General features: G+C 46.0%; 1 protein-coding gene across 2 annotated transcripts in view; it reads right to left on the bottom strand.

Moving 5' to 3' along the window:
• Positions 1–23,587, bottom strand: part of si:ch211-140l13.3 (centromere protein J) — a 316,358-nt gene that overhangs the window by 110,656 nt on the left and 182,115 nt on the right. For both annotated transcript variants that reach the window (XM_068045779.1, XM_068045778.1), the window contains exon 7: positions 9,478–9,607. In XM_068045779.1, coding sequence (XP_067901880.1) covers positions 9,478–9,607 — 130 coding nt within the window. The remainder of the gene's footprint in view (positions 1–9,477; positions 9,608–23,587) is intronic.

Genomic DNA, 23,587 nt, shown 5'->3' on the forward strand with positions numbered 1-23,587 from the left:
CCTAAATGGCCTACCTCTTATTCTGAGACTGTGTCCCCCAGTTCTAGAACTCTGCCCCACCCCAGCCAGGAGAAACATTCTTCCTGCATCCACCCTGTCAAGCCCTGTAAGAATTATGTATGCTTCAATGAGATCACCTCTCATTCTTCTAAACTCAGGGCTGCCAATCCTGCTGAATGGACCAGGAGTCTCCTGAAATTGAGGATTGATCTCCCTGTGCATTGCTGCAGGAAAAAAATTGTGGAATGGGAAGCTCTTTACCCAGCATCCATAGCAGAGGAACATCTCTCTCTCTAGGATTGAATGCTTCCACCCGTACATAGAACATAGAGAACATAGAACAGTACAGCACAGTACAGGCCCTTCGGCCCACGATGTTGTGCCGACCCTTTAACCTACCCTAAGGTCAAACTACCTACATACCCTTCATTCTACTATCATCCATGTACCTATCCAAGAGTCGCTTAAATGCCCCTAATGTATCTGCTTCTACTACCACCGCTGGCAGCGCATTCCACGCACCCATCACTCTCTGTGTAAAGAACCTACCTCTGACATCTTCCCGAAACCTTCCTCCAATCACCTTAAAATTATGCCCCCTGGTGATAGCCCTTTTCACCCTGGGAAAAAGTCTCTGACTATCCACTCTATCTATGCCTCTCATCATCTTGTACCCCTCTATCAAGTCACCTCTCATCCTTCTTCGCTCCAATGAGAAAAGCCCTAGCTCCCTCAATCTTTCTTCGTAAGACATGCCCTCCAGTCCAGGCAGCATCCTGGTAAATCCCCTCTGCACCCTCTCTAAAGCTTCCACATCCTTCCGATAATAAGGCGACCAGAACTGAACACAATATTCCAAGTGCGGTCGAACCAGGGCCTTATAGAGCTGCAGCATAACCTCGTGGCTCTTAAACTCAATCCCCCGTTAATGAAAACCAACACACCATACGCCTTCTTAACAACCCTATCAACTTGGGTGGCAACTTTGAGCGATCTATGGACATGGACCCCAAGATCCCTCTGTTCCTCCACACTACCAAGAATCCTGTCTTTAAGCCTGTATTCCGCATTCAAATTCGACCTTCCAAAATGAATCACTTCACACTTTTCCAGGTTGAACTCCATCTGCCACTTCTCAGCCCAGCTCTGCATCCTGTCAATGTCCTGTTGCAACCTACAACAGCCTTCCTCACTATCCACAACTCCAACAACCTTCGTGTCATCGGCAAACTTGCTAACCCAGCCTTCCACTTCCTCATCCAAGTCATTTATAAAAATCACAAAGAGCAGAGGTCCCAGAACAGATCCTTGTGGAACACCACTGGTCACCGAGCTCCATGCTGAATACTTTCCATCTACTACCACCCTCTGACTTCTATGGGCCAGCCAATTTTGTATCCAGACAGCCAACTTTCCCTGTATTCCATGCCTCCTTACTTTCTGAATGAGCCTACCATGGGGAACCTTATCAAATGCCTTGCTAAAATCCATATACACCACATCCACTGCTCTTCCTTCATCAATGTGTTTTGTCACATCTTCAAAGAATTCAATAAGGCTTGTGAGGCATGACTTGCCCCTCACAAAGCCATGCTGACTGTCTCTAATCAAACCATGCTTTTCCAAGTAATCAGAAATCCTGTCTCTCAGAATCTCTCCAATAATTTGCCCACTACCGATGTAAGACTGACTGGTCTATAATTCCCAGGGTTATCCCTATTCCCTTTCTTGAACAAGGGAACAACATTTGCCACCCTCCAATCATCCGGTACTACTCCAGTGGACAGTGAAGACGCAAAGATCATCGCCAAAGGCGCAGCAATCTCCTCCCTCGCTTCCCGTAATATCCTTGGGTATATCCCATACAATGGGCTAGATTTTCTTAGAGGTGAAGGTGGACTTGGAGGCGGACATGGTGGCAATTTCTTGCTATGGGCCGGTGTGCCGCTATGCCACCATGTTGCCGCCTCTGGTCCATTTTTAGGGAGGTGGCTTTTGGGGGTTGATGGTTGCCTGATAGCCAATTAGGCCAAATAAAGTACCAATTGAGGACACTCTTCACACACTGAATGGATTCTCCAGATAGAAGATGGCTGCAGCCTGTAGCTGGAAGACTGGTAGGCTGCGGAGGGCCAGAGGCGCATCCTGCAAAGCAGCCCAGCATGGATCTAGTGGGCTTCGAGGGGCAGAGACTTTGGAGGGACTCCCCCTCCACAATGATGTCTCCAACATGCCCCAGCAGCGCCTACCTCTGCCGGTGGTGCTGCTCAGGCTCTAGAACTCCTGGCTCTCTGGGCCTGCAGCACTGAATGTCCATCCACCATCCTTAATTGGACATGAGCTCAGAGGCAGCCAATTAGGAGGCCGCCTCCCAGAAGATCGTTGAGCAGTTCTTGGGATGCTCATTTGGTCCTGACAGCCGGGTCCCGAAGCCCACAGGAAAATCCAGCCCAATATCACCTCATACTCACCTGCATGTACCGTCCTCCCCAGTCTCCAGCATCAAGGAAAGCACGCGAACAACGAGAAAGGCCACCCTTTCCTGCCACAGCACCGCACCCATACATTTTTTTAGTAGTTGCTAGAAGCTCCTCTACCCTTAATCCTGCTATCATCTTCCTTTCCTCGACTTCTGATGATGGATCCACTTGTTTCAGGAGCTTTGGGTTTGGGAAGTGAAGGTGTATGGCTGTCCCTGGTCTCTGTCACGCTGCTGCTTCTCTCGTCAAGGACAGGGCTGTGAGTCCCAGCTATCAGAAACTGTAGTTTCACTCCTAAAGATTATGTGAACTGTTGTGTTTTTCCTCTCAACTATTGCAATCTGTTCTAAGACTTGTCTTTGAATGCTTCAAAATACCGGCACAACCTGTCATCACATTTCTCCCTGTGACTGCCTGAATGCTGGTAAGTAGAATTGAGAAAGATAGTTCATGACTGAAGTTAGACACTGTTCCAAGTGAGAGATTAGAAATGAAACATGTGCAGCCTTCTGGTTCTCAAAACTTTGACAGCCCTTCCTAAACCCACAAACTCTACCACCTAGAAGGACAAAGGCAATAGGTGCATGGAAACGCCATCACTGCAAGTTCCTGTCCAAGTCACATACTTGGAAATATATCACTGTTTCTTCATCGTTGTTGACCAAACTCCCAACCTAACAATATTGTGGGAGCGTCTTCACCATAAGGACTGCAGTGGTTTAAGAAATACCACCACCACCTTCTCAAGGGAAACTATGGATGGGCAATAAATGCCAGCCTTGCCAGTGGTGTCCACTTCCTGGGCATGAATTTTTAAAAATTCTTGTGTCACAGCTGCTGTCACAAAGCCATGAGCAACTACAGAAAACACAACCTTTATAAGGTAAATGCAATAGCTTTGTCAAGTGGGAAAATGTCATATGATCATGTCACATGATTAGACATCACATGGTCAGATGTCACGTAATCAAACTTCCAGGAATATGTGCAATGTGAGTTGGCAACCCTACTGCACCCAAAAGAGGCACATGGATCTGACCTCATGTGGTACAGTTGTACATTGTGTGAGTCTGTCATTAGGAACATGTTCCACTGTATAGGTACTGTACTTACCACATTAGTATTATTGTTATATCTACTTTCATTCTTAAGTACCTAGTGTCAGCCATGGCTCAGTTGATAGCAATCTCACCCTCTAAGTCCAAAGCTTCAGGTCTCCCTATAGCAAAAAATCTAGGCAGACAGTCCAGTGCAGTACTGAAGGAGTGCTGCATTGTCAGAGGTGCCTTCTTTTGGATGAGATGTTAAACTGAGATTCCATTTGCTCTCTCAGGTGAAAGAACACATGCTACTATTTCAAAGAGCAGCAGGGTAATTATTCCCAGAGTCCTTGCCAATATTTATCCCTCAATCAGCATCACTAAAACAGATTATCAATATCACCTTGGAGGAGCTTACTGTGTGCAAATTGGCTTCTACGTTTCCTACATTACAACAGTGACTACACTTCAAAAGGGCTTTGGGACTTCCTGAGGAAAGTCGTTCTTTCTTTTCATTGTTGTAACTAATTAAGTGCTGATCATAATCTCAGCTGTTTCTTCAAGTTTGTTCAGAAATTTTTTTCAGCACATACATCATCTAGAAAATAAGGACATCTGCAAAAAAGAGAGCTGATGCCAGTCCCTAAAGTATCTGTAATTTACAGGTTTCACTGTACGATCGTATCTGCTTCCATTCCCCTTTCAGGCAATTCATTCCAGGTCATAACAACTCAGTGTAAAAATAATTCTTCTCATCTCATCTCTGGATCTTTTTCCAATTATCTTAAATTGTGCCTTCTGGTTCCAAACGACCTTCCAGTGGAAACAGTTTATCTTATTTACTTTATCAAAACCCTTCATGATTTTGACCACCTCTATTAAATCTCCCCCAAACCTTCCCCGCTCAAAGGAGAACAATTCCATCTTCTCTAATCTCTCCACATAACTGAAGTCCCTCATCCCTGGTACCATTCTGGTATTATCCTCTTAGTAATTTGCCCTGCCACACTATATAGAGCCATTACACTATCAAATTTCATTTGTGGGTCATTGGGCAAAATTTTCTCACTTTAGTTCCCGCCAAAAGGGTAGAACCATTAGCCGATTGGGAACTGGTTGAGTTCTTCAGCGGGCTTTGCCAAGGCTCTCTAACTGAGCCGTGGCATTAAGCAACTGCCTCCAGGTTCCCTGGCCAATCAGGGATGGCAAGTTGGGATGACGCGTCAATTCTGTCAAAGGAAGATTTCTAATTAAAGGGACCCTGGCATGGGTTAAAATGGGTGAACTGGATATGGAATTTTGAGGCTGCAACAATCACAGGAGTGGAGACAAGACCTGTCAAGGCTGCCCCCACCACTACATTCCCCCACCCCACAGGTTGCTCAGTCCTATCTGGTGGTCCTGCTGCAAGATCTAAGGGACTGCATTTCCCAAGGATGGGAAGAAGAGGACAACCTCTCCAGTCAAGTAGGTGTAGATGGAAGTAGCCGAGGACGTAAGCGGAAGAAGTGTGGTCCCTCCAACCTGCAGAGAGTACACAGAGAGGATTCAGGATTTCAGGAGGATGGGAAATGTAAGCAGCACAGCTATTTCAGGTGCCAAGCCCCACACCTCTGACTTTCCCAGCATTCTCCTGCACAGCACACCTCAGAACGATACATCTTACATCTGCACTCATTCCTCTCGCTCCAGGCACCTCACTACCCCATTTGAGCAGCCAACACTCATGTTCACCCTTATCCTGTTGCCCTCTCGCACCCATACCTCACAATTACCCTCTACAAATGTCCTCACACTGTTACCCACACAGGCCATTGTTAACACTTATAACTCTCTGATTTCTTTCCTTGCAAAAAAGAGTGCACAATCTCAGAGAGAGGCAGAGACTCAGGGGTGGCTCTCCAGTGACAAGAACCTTGACAGCCACTGGCAATGAGCCCATCTGGCCCACTGGGAAGGAGGTCTTCTTCCAGGAGACTGCAGATGTCAGTACTAACCTGCCATAAAAACCTAAGCCTCCTGAGGCACTGGTGCTCACACATGTTGGCTATTTCTCCTTCTTGGAGCTGGATGTCTGAGTCCATCCCTATGCTCTGTGGAACGGAATGTGGCTGAGGAGAAGGTGGCTGGTGCTGGTGGCGTCAGTGTTGCTGTTTCTCTTGTTACTTTGCCAGAGGTGCAAACTGGAGCTGCATGTTGTGGTGAAGGCTGGCAGCAGAGAAGTGTATCTGAAGGTGAGTGAAGGGCAAGACAGTTGAAGTGACTTCCAAGAAGTTGTCAATCACCTGTCAAGCACTGAAAACACTCTCTGTGAAGCAGTGCTGTGAGCAGCAGCTTTTCACCGACCATGGCTGCAGCGCTTTAGTTTCACTGATCCAAGGCTTACCAGTTTTTACTAAAGAAGCACTCCTTGCTGTACACTCACCTCAGTAACCCTGGCGAGTTCCACACAGCTCAGAAAATAGGTCCACTGCCTCTTAAATGCAGAATCCTTGATTAAGACAGAACTTAATTGCTTATTATATTTAAATGCCTTACCCAACAGCTGCATAGAGTCTTCCCACTCACCTTCAAATCTGCCTGGGTGAAAGCCAGAAGAGGGCAGGATGATTTATTTATTTTTATTTTATTTATTTAGAGATACAGCACTGAAACAGGCCCTTCGGCCCACCGAGTCTGTGCCAACCATCAACCACCCATTTTATACTAATCCTACATTAATCCCATATTCCCTACCACATCCCCACAATTCTCCTACCACCTATCTACACTAGGGGCAATTTACAATGGCCAATTTACCTATCAACCTGCAAGTCTTTGGCTGTGGGAGGAAACCAGAGCACCCGGCGGAAACCCACGCGGTCACAGGGAGAACTTGCAAACTCCACACAGGCAGTACCCAGAATCAAACCCGGGTTGCTAGAGCTGTGAGGCTGCGGTGCTAACCACTGCGCCACTGTGCCGCCCAAAGGGATCCTGACCCAACATCACTTTTAGGAGATTTAACTTCCTGCATGCACCAAAACCCACCTCCCCTTGCCCTGGAAAATGCCCCCCATTATCGCAGAATTTGGATTTTCAACTGCAATTTCTCTTCATGCCATTTAGAATTTACATCATCCAGAGCTGGATTTGCTCATGGTATACTATTTATACAGATAAATGGCCATTTAGCTGAGTCGTCTTACTGTAAGTGCCTTTATTTGCCCATTCAGGTGTAGGTTGTTTCAATACACCCAAGCTTCCAGAAGCACAGAGTAAAATCATGCAATATTTTACTTCCATTTAAAGCACTGTCTGTGTACTAAGATGAGCTACACACCTACAAGACTATGGACATAGTTATTGAGGGACTAAAAAGTAAAATGTACCACAATTAATTGCACTTGTTTAAATTAAGAAACTCCCAGAGTACTCCTTTTAAAAGATGGCAAGTCGTTTGCAGACCATGTATTAGGTCTTGTAACACACTCATCAGCTGAGCTGATTAAGAGCCTCTTAACAAGCTTGAAATCTGCAATTATAATTTTATCTCAAAAATACTTGCTTCCAAATATTACCTGTTGCCTGTGCCGGCCTGATTTAAGACAAGGAATGAAGCATAATCCCCTTGAGGACCAGATGTCCTAACATAATTTCTGAGGATTATGGATAGTCTTTTAGAAGATTTTATTTTTACTTTTTAGCTAGAGATTTCCACAGCAAAATACTAACCACCCACATACAAAACAAGAAACATAAAATGTCTGTTATGAAAGTTATCAACATAAAGCAGGATTGATTGTGTAATGTTAAAACAGGCAAATAAATTAAGCAGTTCAAGCCGAATATTGTCATCAGTCCCTCAAAATGAGGATGACATCTGCCAGGCTTCATGATTTGTGTGACTCAGCAGGCCAAACCTGGAGGCACAGGTCTTTGGCAAAGAGGACAAGAGTTGCCCTGAGGAAGGGGGGTTCTCAAACCAAGGTTCTGCTCACTGTCCTTCCGCTTCGTCGCTTGTCCACAGCAGAGTTTATGAGGTCAGTTTCCAACTGTGTTGCGGCTTGTTGCATAGTTAGAGATACAGCACTGAAACAGGCCCTTTGGCCCACCGAGTCTGTGCCAACCATCAACCACCCTACTAACCCTACAGTAATCCCATGTTCCCTACCACCTACCTACACTAGGGGCAATTTACAATGGCCAATTTACCTATCACCTGCAAGTTTTTGGCAGTGGGAGGAAACCGGAGCGCCCGGCGAAAACCCACGCGGTCACAGGGAGAACTTGCAAACTCCACACAGGCAGTACCCAGAATTGAAACCGGGTCCCTGGAGCTGTGAGGCTGCAGTGCTAACCACTGCGCCACCCAAGTCTTCCCACTTGATTTTGTGTATCTAAGTAGAATATATCCAAGTTCTATATAAAAATATCAGAACTGTTCACAAGGCCTAACAGGATATTTTTAAATTTTTTATGGATTTTCTCTTAAAATTGATCAAATTAATCACATAATCTATGATTTGCATGAAATGTTCCACAAAAGCATCCATATAATTTGATTATGCACAAACACATAATAGTGTGTGTAGTACCAATGAGGTACCCAAATGAATGAACCTACATATGTACTCATAATGTACCATCTGCTCTGTTCATAGAACAAAGAGATCTGACTGAGTAGACAACCAGCTACATTGCAAGAACAAAACATCTAAGAAATCAATCATTATTTCCACACTTGCAGCAGGCATCAACATAGATAACCAAACTGCAGAAGATGATTGTACCAGTAGGGATGAGGGAGCACAGGGTGAGGGCGAGGTTAGAAAAGGAGTATCAGTCATGGTGCTTAATGAGGGATCTGCTGGTAATTGACAAGGATCCAGCAAGCTGCATTCCCCTGTTGAGTTGCATGGGGACATAGTGGCCTTGATTTCAAATGGAGGCTTGCTACAGAAAAAGGACAGTAATAAAAAGTCATAAGCCTCCTTGCACATGATATTGAGAGGTGCCTGAGTAATTTGGTGGAGTTCAACACCAAATGTGCCATTGCCCATGCATATGCCATTGTCCACAGATACTGAAATAACAGTTGCCTGCCATTGAGCACATGCCAACACTATCTGCAGTGAAAAACTCAGCTACCAAAGCCACATGTTTACACTATTGCTGCGGAAGCTTCAGGATCCACTTCACTTATAGAATAATTTCAGCTAACCGCACTGGTTAGATTTCAAAGCTTTATCAACATTCACTACTTTATTGTCACTCAGATCTGTGGGCATTGAAAGGAGGAACTTTCTATCAGTGGTACTGATGGAAAAATACAGGTGAAGTCAGTTTGCACACACATCAGGTGAAGTGCTGTTCCATTGTGTAACTGCTCTAGTGACAGCAGTACTAAAGACCCCTGACATTGATACAAATCCATGAGAGTTTGCCATAAATGCAGGTAGTGAATCTTCTGTATTCCTGCAGCTCACCAGTTGGTATCCACCTATATTACTCCCTCAAATGATGGAACACATGCTAATAGGGTGCATCCACAATCAGTAAGCTCAAAGCAATGCTAGGTGCAAACATGGCAGAAAAGCACATACATCAGGTAGGGATGGTCACAGCATAACAATTATTCTACTGCCACTTTCTTCCAGCATTTCATGCTTGTTTACCCACGTGGCCCTGTTCTGACAGTGGAACAGGTGCTGGTGATCTCCATTCCAGATCCTGAAGGACATTTGTGGTTGGGGGTCACAATATATAAATGACCCCTTGTGTCACTATGGGCACAATCTGGGTGCTGGCAAGATGGGGTGGAGGGGGTTATGCAAGAAGTGGTGCTTGACCAGCCAGGCTTTTCTCTGCAGTCATTGGTTATTTCACTTCTGTAAGTGTGAAGTGGAATATGCTTATGAAGATGTATTAGCACAGGTACTTCTAAAAAGAACATGATCATAAGCTTTGAGACTCACCTGAGATTTTCCATGGCCAGCTCTTGTGTCTCCTTTAGCTTGGCTAATGCTGTATTTTCTGCTTTGAAGTGTTCAATTTCTGTTTCCAGTTGTAGAAGTTTGGCTTGGAGTTGTTTGCATTGAGCACCTTCTGTGTGATTTAAAACAAAACAAAGACGGTTTAAAACTATCATTCCTTTGTTTTGTGTACGTAAGTTCAAATAATTTATTTGTTCCTGTTTACTATCTTTGCTTTAAAAAGAACCTTCTTCATAACACAGTACTTAAAAATGAAATACCTTGCGTGTATTTGGTATAAACTGGTGGCTTAGACCTCCAGCAAGTCTGCACTGTGGGTAGATAATAGTTACAATGTGATTGGTTTGCATAGGCAATTTCCAATAAAACTGTGGGCACAGGCAACCTGAAACAAAAGAAGCTAACAGTAAATGGGCAGGTGTAAGGTTTTAAATTTATTCCCAGATGATCTGCAATAACATTGCACACAGGAGGGCAGATTTTGACTTTGTACAGTAGTACAATGGATGATAGTGAAATGGAAGACCTACCATATTTTATTTCCAGTTTAGTTAAATGGGGAGATGTAAAACAGGCTGCTGGTTCACTATCACCTGTTTTATCTCATCAACCTCCACCCAGGGAGTAAAGACTAAGTGCAGTCTTGAGGTGAAGTGGGATTAGAAAACAGGGGCTAATTGGACCAGGGCAGGCAGATATTTAATCCCCATTTTAAAGTCCTCACCTGCACCTGAGCCTGCGACCCCTTGGCAGTTAAAATTCTGCCCGTAGAATCTGTCTTATTTTTATACATTTCCAATATATAAATCTTATGATTTACAATGGAATCTGCCCTCATAAATGTGTCACACTGTAATCACACCCTCCTGTCTGTAGTGCTAAATTGTCTCCACTCACAGAAGGGTGCCTTTACAGTTCTTCTTCTTTCTTTCTTTTGGGCCTCCTTATCTCGAGAGACAATGGATACGCGCCTGGAGGTGGTCAGTGGAGTGACCTCTCCATGGCGCATGCCTGGGCAAATTTATGGAGGTTGCGGCAGTTTCCAATATAAATTTGAACATAGGAATTTATAATGGCAAAAGTTTTAAGGAAGTATGTGCAAACATATGATTAGATTACTATTAGGAGATCTCTTTTGTCATTGCTCATTGCTCATGGTAAATCAGATATTTTTTAAGCAAGTGAGTGTTATGTCAAGTAGTGTTACCAGGTAAACTGACTTATCAGCATAGGAGCTGGTCCTGGGGTCATACAGTCCTGGCATGGGCTGTCAAGTAGTACCAATACTTTATGGTGGGTTCCAGGAATGCTGGAGAGAGAATCCCAGGATTCTAGGAACACTGTGAGGGAACTTCAAGAAATGCTGGGATTATTGGGAAAGGGATCCTATGGCAGAGGGGCATTGGGAAGGGAATTCTCATTTTCTGGGAGCAATGGGAGCGGTAATGAGATTATGAAACACTGTGATTGCACTGTGGAGATTTGTAAGCACTGAAAGTAGGTTGCAGGATCCATGTGTGTGGAGGGAGGAAGTATGGAGAGGTAGATTCTTAGATTCTGACAGCCAATAGAATTTAAGCAGGCGTAACAACCCTTGAGATATTTTGGCCACATCCATCACTACCTAATGTGGTCCATTTCAGTGCAGTACTGAGGGAGTGCTGCACTATCAGAGATACTATCTTTCAAATAAGACATTGTACGAACATATGAATTAGGAGCAGGAGTAGGCCACTTGGCCCTTCGAGCCTGCTCTGCCATTCAATAAGTTCATGGCTGAACTGATTACTCCACATTTCCACCTACCCCTGATAACCTTCCACCCCCTTGCTTATCAAGAATCTATCTACCTCTCCCTTAAAAATATTCAAAGACTCTGCATCCACTGCCTTTTGAGGAAGAGAATTCCAAAGACTCACAACCCTCTGAGAGAAAACATTTCTCCTCATCTCTGTCTTAAATGGGCGACCCCTTATTTTTAAACAGTGACCCCCTAGTACCAGATTCTCCCACAAGGGGAAACATCCTTTCCACATCCGCCCTGTCATGTCCCCTCAGGATCTTTTGTGTTTCAATCAAATCACCTCTTACTCTTCTAAATTTCAGCGGATACAAGCCTAGCCTGTCCAATCTTTCCTCGTAAGACAGCTCGCCCATTCCAGGTATTAGTCTATTAAACCTTCTCTGTACTGCCTCCAATGCATTTACATCCTTCCTTAAATAAGGAGACCAATACTGTACACAGGACTCCAGATATGGTCTCACCAATGCCCTGTATAGCTGAATATAACCTCCCTACTTTTGTATTCAACTCTCCTTGCGATAAACGATAACATTCTATTAGCTTTCCTAATTACGTGCTGTACCTGCATACTAACCTTTTGCGATTCATGCACTAGGACACCCAGATCTCTCTGCACCTCAGAGCTCTGCAATCTCTCACCATTTAGACAATATGCTTCTTTTTTTATTCTTCCTGCCAAAGTGGACAATTCCACACTATCCCACATTATACTCCATTTGCCAGGTCTTTGCCCACTCACAACCTATCTATATCCCTTTGTAGCCCCCTTATGTCCTCTACACAAGTTACTTTCCTACCTATCTTTGTGTCATCAGAAAATTTAGCAACCATACCCTCAGTCCCTTCATCTAAATCATTTATATAAATTGTAAAAAGTTGAGGCCCCAGCACAGATCCCTGTGGTGCACCACTCGTTACATCTTGCCAACCAGAAAATGACCCAATTATGCATACTCTCTGTTTCCTGTAGGCCAGCCAATCTTCTATCAATGCCAATATGTTACCCCCTACACCATGAGCTTTTATTTTGTGCAATAACCTTTGATGTGGCGCCTTATCAAGTTATATTGAGATCACGTCCATCCTCTCAACAGCAGCTGGGAGGGGGATGGAGTCAATGGTGGGGACCAAAGACAATGGACAGAATATTAACTTACAGACATGCTAGCAGAGGGGGAGGCCACAGGTGAGGAACTCAGTCACAGCATTAGCATTCTGTTTCCAAGTTTTCCGGCCAATTTGATCAGGCGGGCATGATGACGACCTGCACCTGACCGTTCAAGCCTCACTATTTAAAGGGACCCTGGCAGGGGTCAGAATGGATGCATGCTACAGATGTTAGACAGCAACTTCAATGAGGGAAGGCTGCACCCCTATCCTGGCTTTCAGGGCCCACGGAGAGATCCTCTTCTCAGTGGATGGGAGGAAGAGGCCTCTGAAATGAAGTAGACATGGCTGGAAGTGGTTGAGGAGGTGAACTGCAGGAGTGTGGTCCCTTGCTCATGGGTACAGTGCCAAAATATGCGCAACAATCTCATCAGGGCAAGAAAGGTGAGTGGCAGGCCACAGTCAAGTGCCCTCTGACTTCCCCAGCCTTTTCCTGCACAGCACTCCTCAGACCAACACAGTTTGCTGCTTCACCCATCCCTCTTTCTTAAGGCACCTCATAACATCCCCATCTGAACAGCCAATACTCACACTCGGATTCATCTTATTGTCCTCTCACACCCATCCCTCCACAAATGTTATCCCTCAATTCTCTCATCACAATCCATTTCTCACACTCATACGTCTCTGCTTTCTCTCCTTACAGAAGAGAGCAGAGAACTCCAGGGAGAGGCAGAGAACTGGGGGCAGCCCTTTAGTAATTGGCACCCTTATCTCTGTGGAGGGTGAAGCACTAGAAATTAGCAGACCGTCGGAGTGCATGGCCATTCATAATGGAGAGATGGGGGTCTCTCAGATACCAGGTGACAGAATTAGATATCACACAGCCAAATGGAACACAACAATCACTCATGTTGATGTGTAACTGAAAGATCATCTGCACAAGGATGACTTTAAACCCTTTTCCCTTGCCAGTTTAATTCATGTCTTTCATCTCCCACAGGTCCTTCAAGCATGAAACTAAGGAGGCCTGCACTCTGAGGCAGCATCTCACACTGGCCTCTCTGTCCTCGGCCTCCTGCAGTGTTCCAATGAAGCTCAACATAAGCTCGAGGAACAGCACCTAATCTTTCAATTGAGCACTCTACAGCCTTCTATTTTCAATACTGAAGTCAACAATTTCAGACCGTAATCTCTGCCCACATTTTGGTGTTTGTTTATGCTCTCCCCTGTCTAGAGGTGGGGAGAGCATTTAATCAGGTAGGATGGTGGTGGGTGGGGACCCTGCCACCTTCCTGCCTCCACCCCAATTAAGTCTGTCAATTAAGTCCACAATTGAGGCCTTTGGTGGGCAATTAATGCCAATTAAGGGCCTCATCCTGCCTCCATAGTATTAGCCCAGCAGCAATGGGCCTGTCGCCATGCGAGGAGCACGACAAGCAAACCTGTGCAGGTTGCTTGCTGAGGGGGTGGGGTGGGAGGTACCTCGTTCAAAGGCACTTAGTGCCTGATCGAGGGACCCAGCATCAGGAAGGTGGGGGCCCGCTGACAGCAGCCCCCCCTCGCCCTCGCTGTCGATGCCCCAAAACCCCCATCCCATGAAACCCCTCCCGCCATGATTCAACTGTGGCCTGCGTCCCTCAACAATCCGAGGCCTCGTGTATACTCTACAGGCAGCAGTCACAGCCTCTGTGGTGGTGCTGTTTAATAAAAGCTGCTGGCCTCTGATTGGCTGGCAGCTCTCAGCAAGTGGACTTCTTTCGCTCGAGTACTTAATCTGAGGAAGGCCTGCTGCTGTCCAATTAAATGCCTAATTGGCAAGAAATGCGGCGGACCTTCCACAGAGCAGGCGACGCAGGGTTCCCACCGGCTTTTTAGCTGGTGGCTGAGACCCCTGTCGGCCACATAAAGTCCCCCCTTTGTTTCCTTTGCCATTGCTGGTTTCAGTCTTACTCTTGTTTTCCCTTGTTTTTGCTTTTGGATGGCAGCAGTTCATTATTCTGTCATTCACACTTCCTCTGGACACATCTGTTGTTCCTTTACTTGTCCCATTACCACTCCCTTTCGCCCTGCATCACCAAATCTTTTGTCATTTAATATCTCCTGTCTTACATTGTATCACAGACCTTCCTTTTTGATCTTTTCCCACACTTCCCTCTTTTTAAAAAAATCTATTACATTTCAAACTTTTCCCACTTCTGAAGAAAGATCATCAACCTGAAATGTTGGGCTAAGTTTTACTAAGTCTTTTACTGCAGGCTTTGGAACGCTGATGCCAGGGCAAAAAATGGGCCTGCCATCCAATTAAGGATGGTGGGTGGGCTACTGATGCTGCCGGTCTAATCAAAGGGCCAGCAGCTGTGAAGCCTCAACAGCACCATCAGGAGAGGTGGGCGCTGCAGAGGCAGATCGGAGATCTCGGGATGCCTCAAAATGGACAGTGTTTGAAAATTAAAATTCTGGATGGCCGAGGACAATAGGGCCACACTAATCAGAGGGAAAACCATTGGGGCTGCGGGGCTGCCTTTCCTGCCTCTGGCTACGATGCCCTCCTGTGGCTGCTGCAGGGAGGCCGCCTCTATGAAGCTGGTGGCCTCCACACGCAGCGGGGAGACAAAATGCCATGAACTCTGTAAAATGGCCCATAATTGGGCCTTTAAGTATGCAAATCACTGCCTGTCTCCATTGAAACCTCCCCTGCGTTGGGACAGCGATGGGGAGCAGTCCTGATGCAGCTTCCTGCTATTTTACAAGCTCCCTGCCACCATTCACGCCACCTAGCGGATGGTAAAATTCAGCCTGTTAACTCTGTTTCTCTCTCTACAGATGCTGCCTGACATGTTGAGTATTTTCAGAATTTTCTGTTTTTAATTAAGCATTGTCACGAGATGGTCATTATCACACTGTTGTTTGTGGGAACTTGCTATGTGCAAATTGGCTGCTGCATTTCCTACATTACAACAGTGACTGCACTTCAAAAGTACTCCATTGGCTGTGCACACATGATTGCGAAAAGCAATCTTTCTCACATGACTCATGCACATCCTCCACCAGCTCAGTTACACACACCTCAGTGAGGCCTCCATGGACGATAGCTGATTTGCCACATGGTGAGTCACACATCAGTAATGAGCAGGAACAGGTGCTTAAGACAGTGACAGCACTGGAGAATCCCCGTTGGAGAGAACAGGACCCGCCAAGCTCGGTTGGATGCAGATGTTAAGCCTCAGAGTTCAGTGACCAAGAGGACTATTCTGCAGCAGCAGCAGAAAATGCACGAGATTCAGTCAGCATTTCCAGAGGCACTGTTCACCACTGGAGAGAGATTGGAGTAGCGCGTCTCTAGCATGATATCTATGATATCTCAGCCCTTTGTGTTGATTGCCACCCGGAAAGAGTGGCCACCTGCATGCAGTATCAGACGCAAGAGGCAACCGGGTGTATGCTGGCTCTCAACAATGGCACACCCAGCCTGCCAGTTTAAACAGAGTGGAAAAAAGCCTCGCTTTGGCCGTTCAGCACCTCACTTCAGCAAATGCTCTTGGCTCGCAGGGAAGTGTGGATGGGCCATGAGAGGGAAGATAAAGAAAGGGCATGTAGAAGTGAGGGGCCCTGGTCACATCAGGCTCCTCATCCTCCTCCTGTTGCTCCTCCTTTTCCTCTGAAGATGCAACGCGGTCATCAGTTTCTTCCTCCTGCAACTCCAGTCCTTTCTACTGCAAGGCACAACATGCCATCATCATTCAGGACACCTTTGCTGGTGCACACTGAAGGGTACCTCAGATAAAAGGAATGAAACTGGATGGACCACCCGGCATTGACCTAGGCACTGGAAATGACCAGCAAACCCAGCCTTGTCAACCCTGTAAAGTCCTCCTTAATAACATCTGGGGGCTTGTGCCAAAATTGGGAGAGCTGTACTACAGACTAGACAAGCAACAGCCTGACACAATCATATGCATGGAATCATACAGTGCCCAGGACCAGCATGTATGCAGGAAGTGTCTCCAGCTGCAGCTCCTGGAAGCCCAGGTTTTGGAGTTGGAGCAGCGGCTGGGGACACAGTGGAGCATCCGCGAGGCAGAGAGTATCGTGGATAGCACGTATAGAGAGGTGATCACACCGCAGGCTCAGACTCCACAGACAGGAAGGGAGTGTGTGACCACCAGATAGAGCAAGAGGACTAGGCAGGCAGTGCATAAATCTCCTGTGGTTATTCCCCTGCAAAACAGATATACTGCTTTGAATATTGTTGGGGGGAATGGCCTCTCAGGGGAAAGCAGCAACAGCCCAATTCGTTGCACCACTGTTGGCTTTGCTGTACAGGGGAGGAGTAAAAAGTGTGGGAATGCAATAGTTATAGGGGATTCAATTGTAAGGGGAATAGCTAGGCTTTTCTGTGGCCAAAAACGAGACTCCAGGATCGTATGTTGCCTCCCTGGTGCTAGGGTCAAGGAATTCTCAGAGCGGTTACAGGACATTCTGAAGGGGGAGGATGAACAGCCAGTGGTTGTGGTACACATTGGTACAAACGATGCAGGTTAAAAAAAGGATGATGTCCTAAAAGTAGAATATAGGGAGTTAGGAAGTAAGTTGAAAAGTAGGACCTCAAAGGTAGTGATCTCAGGATTACTAACAGTGCCACGTGCTAGTCAGAGAAAAATAGCAGGATATATTGGATGAATACGTGGCTGAAGAGATGATGTGCGGGGGAGGGTTTTAGCTTCCTGGGACATTGGGACCGGTTCTGGGGGAGGTGGGACCAGTACAAACTGGACGGGTTACATCTGGGCAGGACCGGGACTGATGACCTAGGGGAGTATTTGCTAGAGTGGTTGGGGAGGGTTTAAACTAAAATGGCAGGGGGATGGGAACCTTTGCAAGGAGTCGGAGGAGGGGGGATCAAAGACAAGAACAAAAGACCGTAAGGGGAATAAGAAAAGTGATAGGCAGAGAAATCAAGGGCCAAAATCAAACGGCCACAGTGAAAAATAGTGGGAAAGGGACAAGTAATGTTAAAAAGACAAACCTTAAGGCTTTGTGCCTTAACGCGTGGAGCATTCTCAATAAAGTGGATGAATTAATCGCGCAAATAGATGTAAACGGGAATGATATAGTCGAGATTACGGAGACATAGCTGCAGGGTGACCAGGGATGGGAAATGAACATCCAGGCGTATTCAGTATTTAGGAAGGACAGACAAAAAGTAAAAGGTGGTGGAGTTGCATTGCTGGTTAAAGAGAAAATTAACGCAATAGTGAGGAAGGATATTAGCTCTGACGATGTGGAATGTGTATGGGTAGAGCTGAGAAACACTAAAGGGCAGAAAACGTTAGTGGGGGTTGTATATAGACCCCCAAACTGTAGTGGTGATGTTTGGAATTAAACAGGAAATTAGAGACCCATGCGATAAAGGAACATCTGTCATTATGGGTGACCTCAATCTGCATATAGATTAGGCAAATCAAAATAGTCACAATACCGTAGAGGAGGAATTCATTGAGTGTATATGGGATATTTTTCTGGACCAATACATTGAGGAACCAACTAGAGAACAAGCTATCCTAGACTGGGTATTGTGTAATGAGAGAGGAATAATTGACAATATAGTTGTGCGAGACCACTTGGGAATGAGTGACCATAATATGATAGAACTCTTCAGCTACGTGAGTGACGTACATAGAACATAGAACATTACAGCGCAGTACAGGCCCTTCAGCCCTCGATGTTGCGCCGACCTGTGAAACCATCTGACCTACACTATTCCATTTTCATCCATATGTCTATCCAATGACCACTTAAATGCCCTTAAAGTTGGCGAGTCTACTACTGTTGCAGGCAGGGCGTTCCATGCCCCTACTACTCTCTGTGTAAAGAAATTACCTCTGACATCTGTCCTATATCTATCACCCCTCAACTTAAAGCTATGTCCCCTCGTATTTGCCATCACCATCCGAGGAAAAAGGCTCTCACTATCCACCCTGTCCAACCCTCTGATTATCTTATATGTCTCTATTAAGTCACCTCTTCTCTCTAACGAAAACAACCTCAAGTCCCTCAGCCTTTCCTCGTAAGACCTTCCCTCCATACCAGGCAACATCCTAGTAAATCTCCTCTGCACCTTTTCCAAAGCTTCCACATCCTTCCTATAATGCGGTGACCAGAACTGCACGCAATACTCCAGGTGCGGCCGCACCAGAGTTCTGTACAGCTGCAGCATGACCTCGTGGCTCCGAAACTCGATCCCCCTACTAATAAAAGCTAACACACCATATGCCTTCTTAACAGCTCTATTAACCTGGGTGGCAACTTTCAGGGATTTATGTACCTGGACACCAAGATCTCTCTGCTCATCTACACTACCAAGAATCTTCCCATTAGCCCAGTATTCTGCAATCCTGTTACTCCTTCCAAAGTGAATCACCTCACACTTTTCCGCATTAAACTCCATTTGCCATCTCTCAGCCCAGCTCTGCAGCCTATCTATGTCCCTCTGTAACCTACAACATCCTTCGGCACTATCCACAACTCCACTGACCTTCGTGTCATCCGCAAATTTACTAACCCACCCTTCCACACCCTCATCCAGGTCATTTATAAAAATGACAAACAGCAGTGGCCCCAAAACAGATCCTTGCGGTACACCACTACACGTAGTTGATTCTGAGACCAGGCTCCTGAATCTTAATAAAGGAAACTATGAAGGTATGAGGTGCGAGTTGGCTATGATGGATTGGGAAACGTTACTTAAAGGGATGACGGTGGATAGGCAATGGCAAACATTCAAAGAGCGCATATATGAACTGCAACAATTGTTTATTCCTGTCTGGCGCAAAAGTAAAACTGGAAAGGTATCCAAACCATGGCTTACGAGGGAAATTCGAGATAGCATTAGATCCAAGGCAGAGGCATACAAATTCTCCAGAAAAACAACAGACCTGAGATTTGGGAGAAGTTTAGAATTCAGCAAAGGAGGACCAAGGGATTGATTAAGAAGGGGAAAATAGAGTACGAGAGCAAGCTTACGGGGAACATAAAAACTGACTGTAAAAGTTTCTATAGGTATGTGAAGAGAAAAAGATTGGTGATGACAAATGTATGTCCCTTACAGTCAGAAACAGGGGAATTTATTATGGGGAACAAAGAAATGGCTGACCAACTAAATGCATACTTTGATTCTGTCTTCACAAAGGAGGACACAAATATCATACCAGAAATGTTGGGGAACACAGGGCTTAGTGAGAGGGAGGAACTGAAGGAAATCAGTATTAGTAGAGAAATGGTGTTGGGAAAATTGATGGGATTGAAGGCCGATAAATCCCCAGGGCCTGATAATCTACATCCCAGAGTACTTAAGGAAGTGGCCTTAGAAATAGAGGATGCATTGGTAGTCATCTTCCAAGATTCTATAGACTCTGGAACAGATCCTACAGATTGGAGGGTAGCTAATGTAACCCCACTATTTTAAAAGGAAGGTAGAGAGAAGACAGGGAATTATAGACCAGTCAGCCTGATGTCGGTTGTGGGGAAAATTCTAGAGTCCATTATCAAAGAATTTATAGCAGAGCACTTGGAGAACAGTGGTAGAAGTGGACAGAGTCAGCATGGATTTACGAAAGGGAAATCATGCTTGACAAATAAACGAGAATTCTTCAAGGATGTAACTAGTAGAGTTGATGAGGGGGAGCCAGTGGATGTGGTTTATTTGGACTTTCAGAAGGCTTTTGACAAAGTCCCACATGAGACATTAGCGTGTAAAATTATAGCGCATGGAATTGGGGGTAGTGTATTGCGATGGATAGAAAATTGGTTGGCAGACAGGAAACAAAGAGTAGGAAAAAACGGGTCTTTTTTCGAATGGCAGGCAGTGACTAGTGGGGTACTGCAGGGATCGGTGCTAGGACCCCAGCTATTCACAATATATATTAATGATTTAGATGAGGGAACTAAATGTAATATCTCCAAATTTGCAGATGACACAAAACTGGGTGGGAGGGTGAGTTGTGAGGAGAATGCAGAGAGGCTTCAGGGTGATTTGGACAAGTTGAGTGAGTGGGCAAATGCATGGCAAATGCAGTATAATGTGGATAAATGTGAGGTAGCAAAAACAGGAAGGCAGATTATTATCTGAACGGCTATAAACTGAGAGAGGGGAATATGCAATGAGACCTGGGTGTTCTCGTACACCAGTTGCTGAAGGTAAGCATGCAGGTGCAACAGGCAGTAAAAAAGGCAAATGGTATGTTGGGCCTTCATAGCCAGAGGATTCGAGTACAGGAGCAGGGATGTCTTGCTGCAATTATACAGGGCCTTGGTGAGGCCACACCTGGAATATTGTGTGCAGTTTTGGTCTCCTTATCTGAGGAAGGATGCTCTTGCTATAGAGGGAGTGCAGCGAAGGTTTACCAGACTCATTCACGGGATGGCGGGACTGACATATGAGGAGAGATCGAGTCGGTTAGAGTTATATTCGTTGGAGTTCAGAAGAGTGAGGGGGATTCTCACAGAAACCTATAAAATTCTAACAGGACTTGACAGGGTAGATGCAGGAAGGATGTTCCTGATGGTGGGGGAGTCCAGAACCAGGGGTCATCGTCTAAGGATACGGGGTAAACCTTTCAGGACTGAGATGAGGAGAAATTTCTTCACCCAGAGAGTGGCGAGCCTGTGGAATTTGCTACCACAGAAAGCAATTGAGGCCAAAACATTGTAGGTTTTCAAGAAGGAGTTAGATATTGCTCTTGGGGCAAAAGGGATCAAAGGATATGGGGGGAAAGTGGGAACAGGTTACTGAGTTGGATGATCAGCCATGGTCATAATGAATGGCGGAGCAGGCTCGAAGGGCTGAATGGCTTACTCCTGCTCCTATTTTCTATTTTTCTATGTTTACAATGTCCCTGACACCAACATCACTGTCCCTGTCCACTGGCAGGACAGACCCACCAGAGCTGGTGGGACAGCAGTATACAGGTGGGAGGGAGTTGCCCTGGGAGTCCTCCACATTAACTCTGGATCCCATGAAGTCTCATGGCATCAGATCAAACATGGGCAAGGAAACCTCCTGCTGATTACCACCTACGCCCACCCCCCCCCCGCCACCGCCTCGGCTGATGATTCAATGCTTCTCCATGTTGAACACCAACTGGAAGAAGCACTGAGGGTAGCAAGGGCACAGAATGTACTCTTGCTGGGGAACTTCAATGTCCATCACCAAAAGTGGTTCGGTAGTACCACTACTGACCAAGCTGGCCGAGTCCTAAAGGACATAGCTGCTGGATTAGGTCTGCAGCAGGGGGTGAAGGAACCAACTAGATGGAAAAACCTACCTGACCCCGTCCTCACCAAGTTACCTGTCGCAGATGCATCAGTCCATGACAGTACTGGTAGAAGTGACCACTGCACAGTCCTTGTGGAGACAAAGTCCCGTCTTCACACTGAGGATACGCATCGTGTTGTGTGGCACTTCCACCACGCTAAATGGGATAGATTTTGAACAGATCTAGCACCTCGAAATTGGGCATCCATGAGACACTGGGGCCATCAGCAGCAGCCGAATGTATACAACAACAATCTGTAACCTCATGGCCTGGCATATCCCTCACTTTATCATTACCATCAAGCTCTGGTTCAATGAAGAGTGCAGGAGGGCATGCCAGGAGCAGCACCAGACATACCTAAAAATGAGGTGTCAGCCTGTGAAGCTACAACACGGGACTACTTGTAAGCCAAACAGCAGAAGCTGCATACGATAGACAGGGCTAAGCGATCTCACAGCCAACGGATCAGATCTAAGCTCTGCAGTCCTGCCACATCCAGTTGTGAATGGTGGAGGACAATTAAACAACTAACAGGAGGAATAGGCTCCACAAATATCCTCGTCCTCAAGGATGAGGGAGCACAGCGCATCTGTGCAAAAGACAAGGCTGAAGCATTTGCATCCATTTTCAGCCAGAAGTGCTGAGTGGATGATCCATCTCAGCCTCCTCCTGAGGTCCCCAGCATCACAGATGCCAGTCTTCAGCCAATCCAATTCACTCCATGTGATATCAAGAAACAGCTGAAGGCACTGGATACTGCAAAGGCTATGGGCCCTGACAACATTCTGGCAATAGTACTGAAGACCTGTGCTCCAGAACATGCCGTGCCCCTAGCCAAGCTGTTCCAGTACAGCTACAATACTGGCAGCTATCTGGCAATGTGGAAAATTGCCCAAGTATGTCCTGTGCACAAAAAGCAGGACAAATCCAATCTGGCCAATTACCGCCCTATCAGTCTTGATCATCAGCGAAGTGATGGAAGGTGTTGCCGGCAGTACTATCAAGCAGCACTTACTCAGCAATAACCTGCTCACTGATGCTCAGTTTGGGTTCCGCCAGGGCTACTCAGCTCCTGACCTCATTACAGCTTTGGTCCAATTGTGGACAAAAGAGCTGAACTCAAGAGGTGAGTTGAGAGTGATTGCCCTTGACATCAAGGCAGCATTTGACCGAGTATGGCATCAAAGAGGCCTAGCAAAACTGCAGTCAATGAGAATCGGGGGGGAAAACTCTCTGCTGGTTGGAGTCATACCTCACACGAAGGGAGATAGTTGTGGTTGTTGGAGGTCAATCATCTCAGTCCCAGGACATCACTGCAGGAGTTCCTCAGGTTGCTGTCCTCGGCCCAACCATCTTCAGCTGCTCCTCAATGACCTTCCCTTCATCATGACGTCAGAAGGGGGGGATGTTCGCTGATTATTACATAATGGTCAGTACCATTTGCGACTCCTCAGATACTAAAGCAATCCTTGTCCAGATGCAGCAAGACCTGGACAACATCCAGGGTTGGGCTAATAAATGGCAAGTAACATTTGCACCACACAAGTGTCAGGCAATGACTGTCTCAAACAAGAGAGAATCTAACCATTGTCTCTTAATGTTCAATGGCATTACCAACGCTGAATCCCCCACTGTCAATATCTTGGGGGTTACCATTGATCAGAAACTGAACTGGACCAGCCACATAAATACTGTGGCTACAACAGCAGGTCAGAGGCTGGGTATTCTGCAACGAGTAACTCACCTCCTGACTCCCCAACGCCTGTCCACCATCTACAAGGCACAAGTCAGGAGTGTGATGGAATACTCTCCACTTGCCTGTATGGGAGCAGCTCCAACAACACTCAAGAAGCTCAACACCATC

The sequence above is a fragment of the Heterodontus francisci genome, chromosome 13, assembly GCF_036365525.1.
Source record: "Heterodontus francisci isolate sHetFra1 chromosome 13, sHetFra1.hap1, whole genome shotgun sequence".
Lineage (NCBI taxonomy): Eukaryota > Metazoa > Chordata > Chondrichthyes > Heterodontiformes > Heterodontidae > Heterodontus > Heterodontus francisci.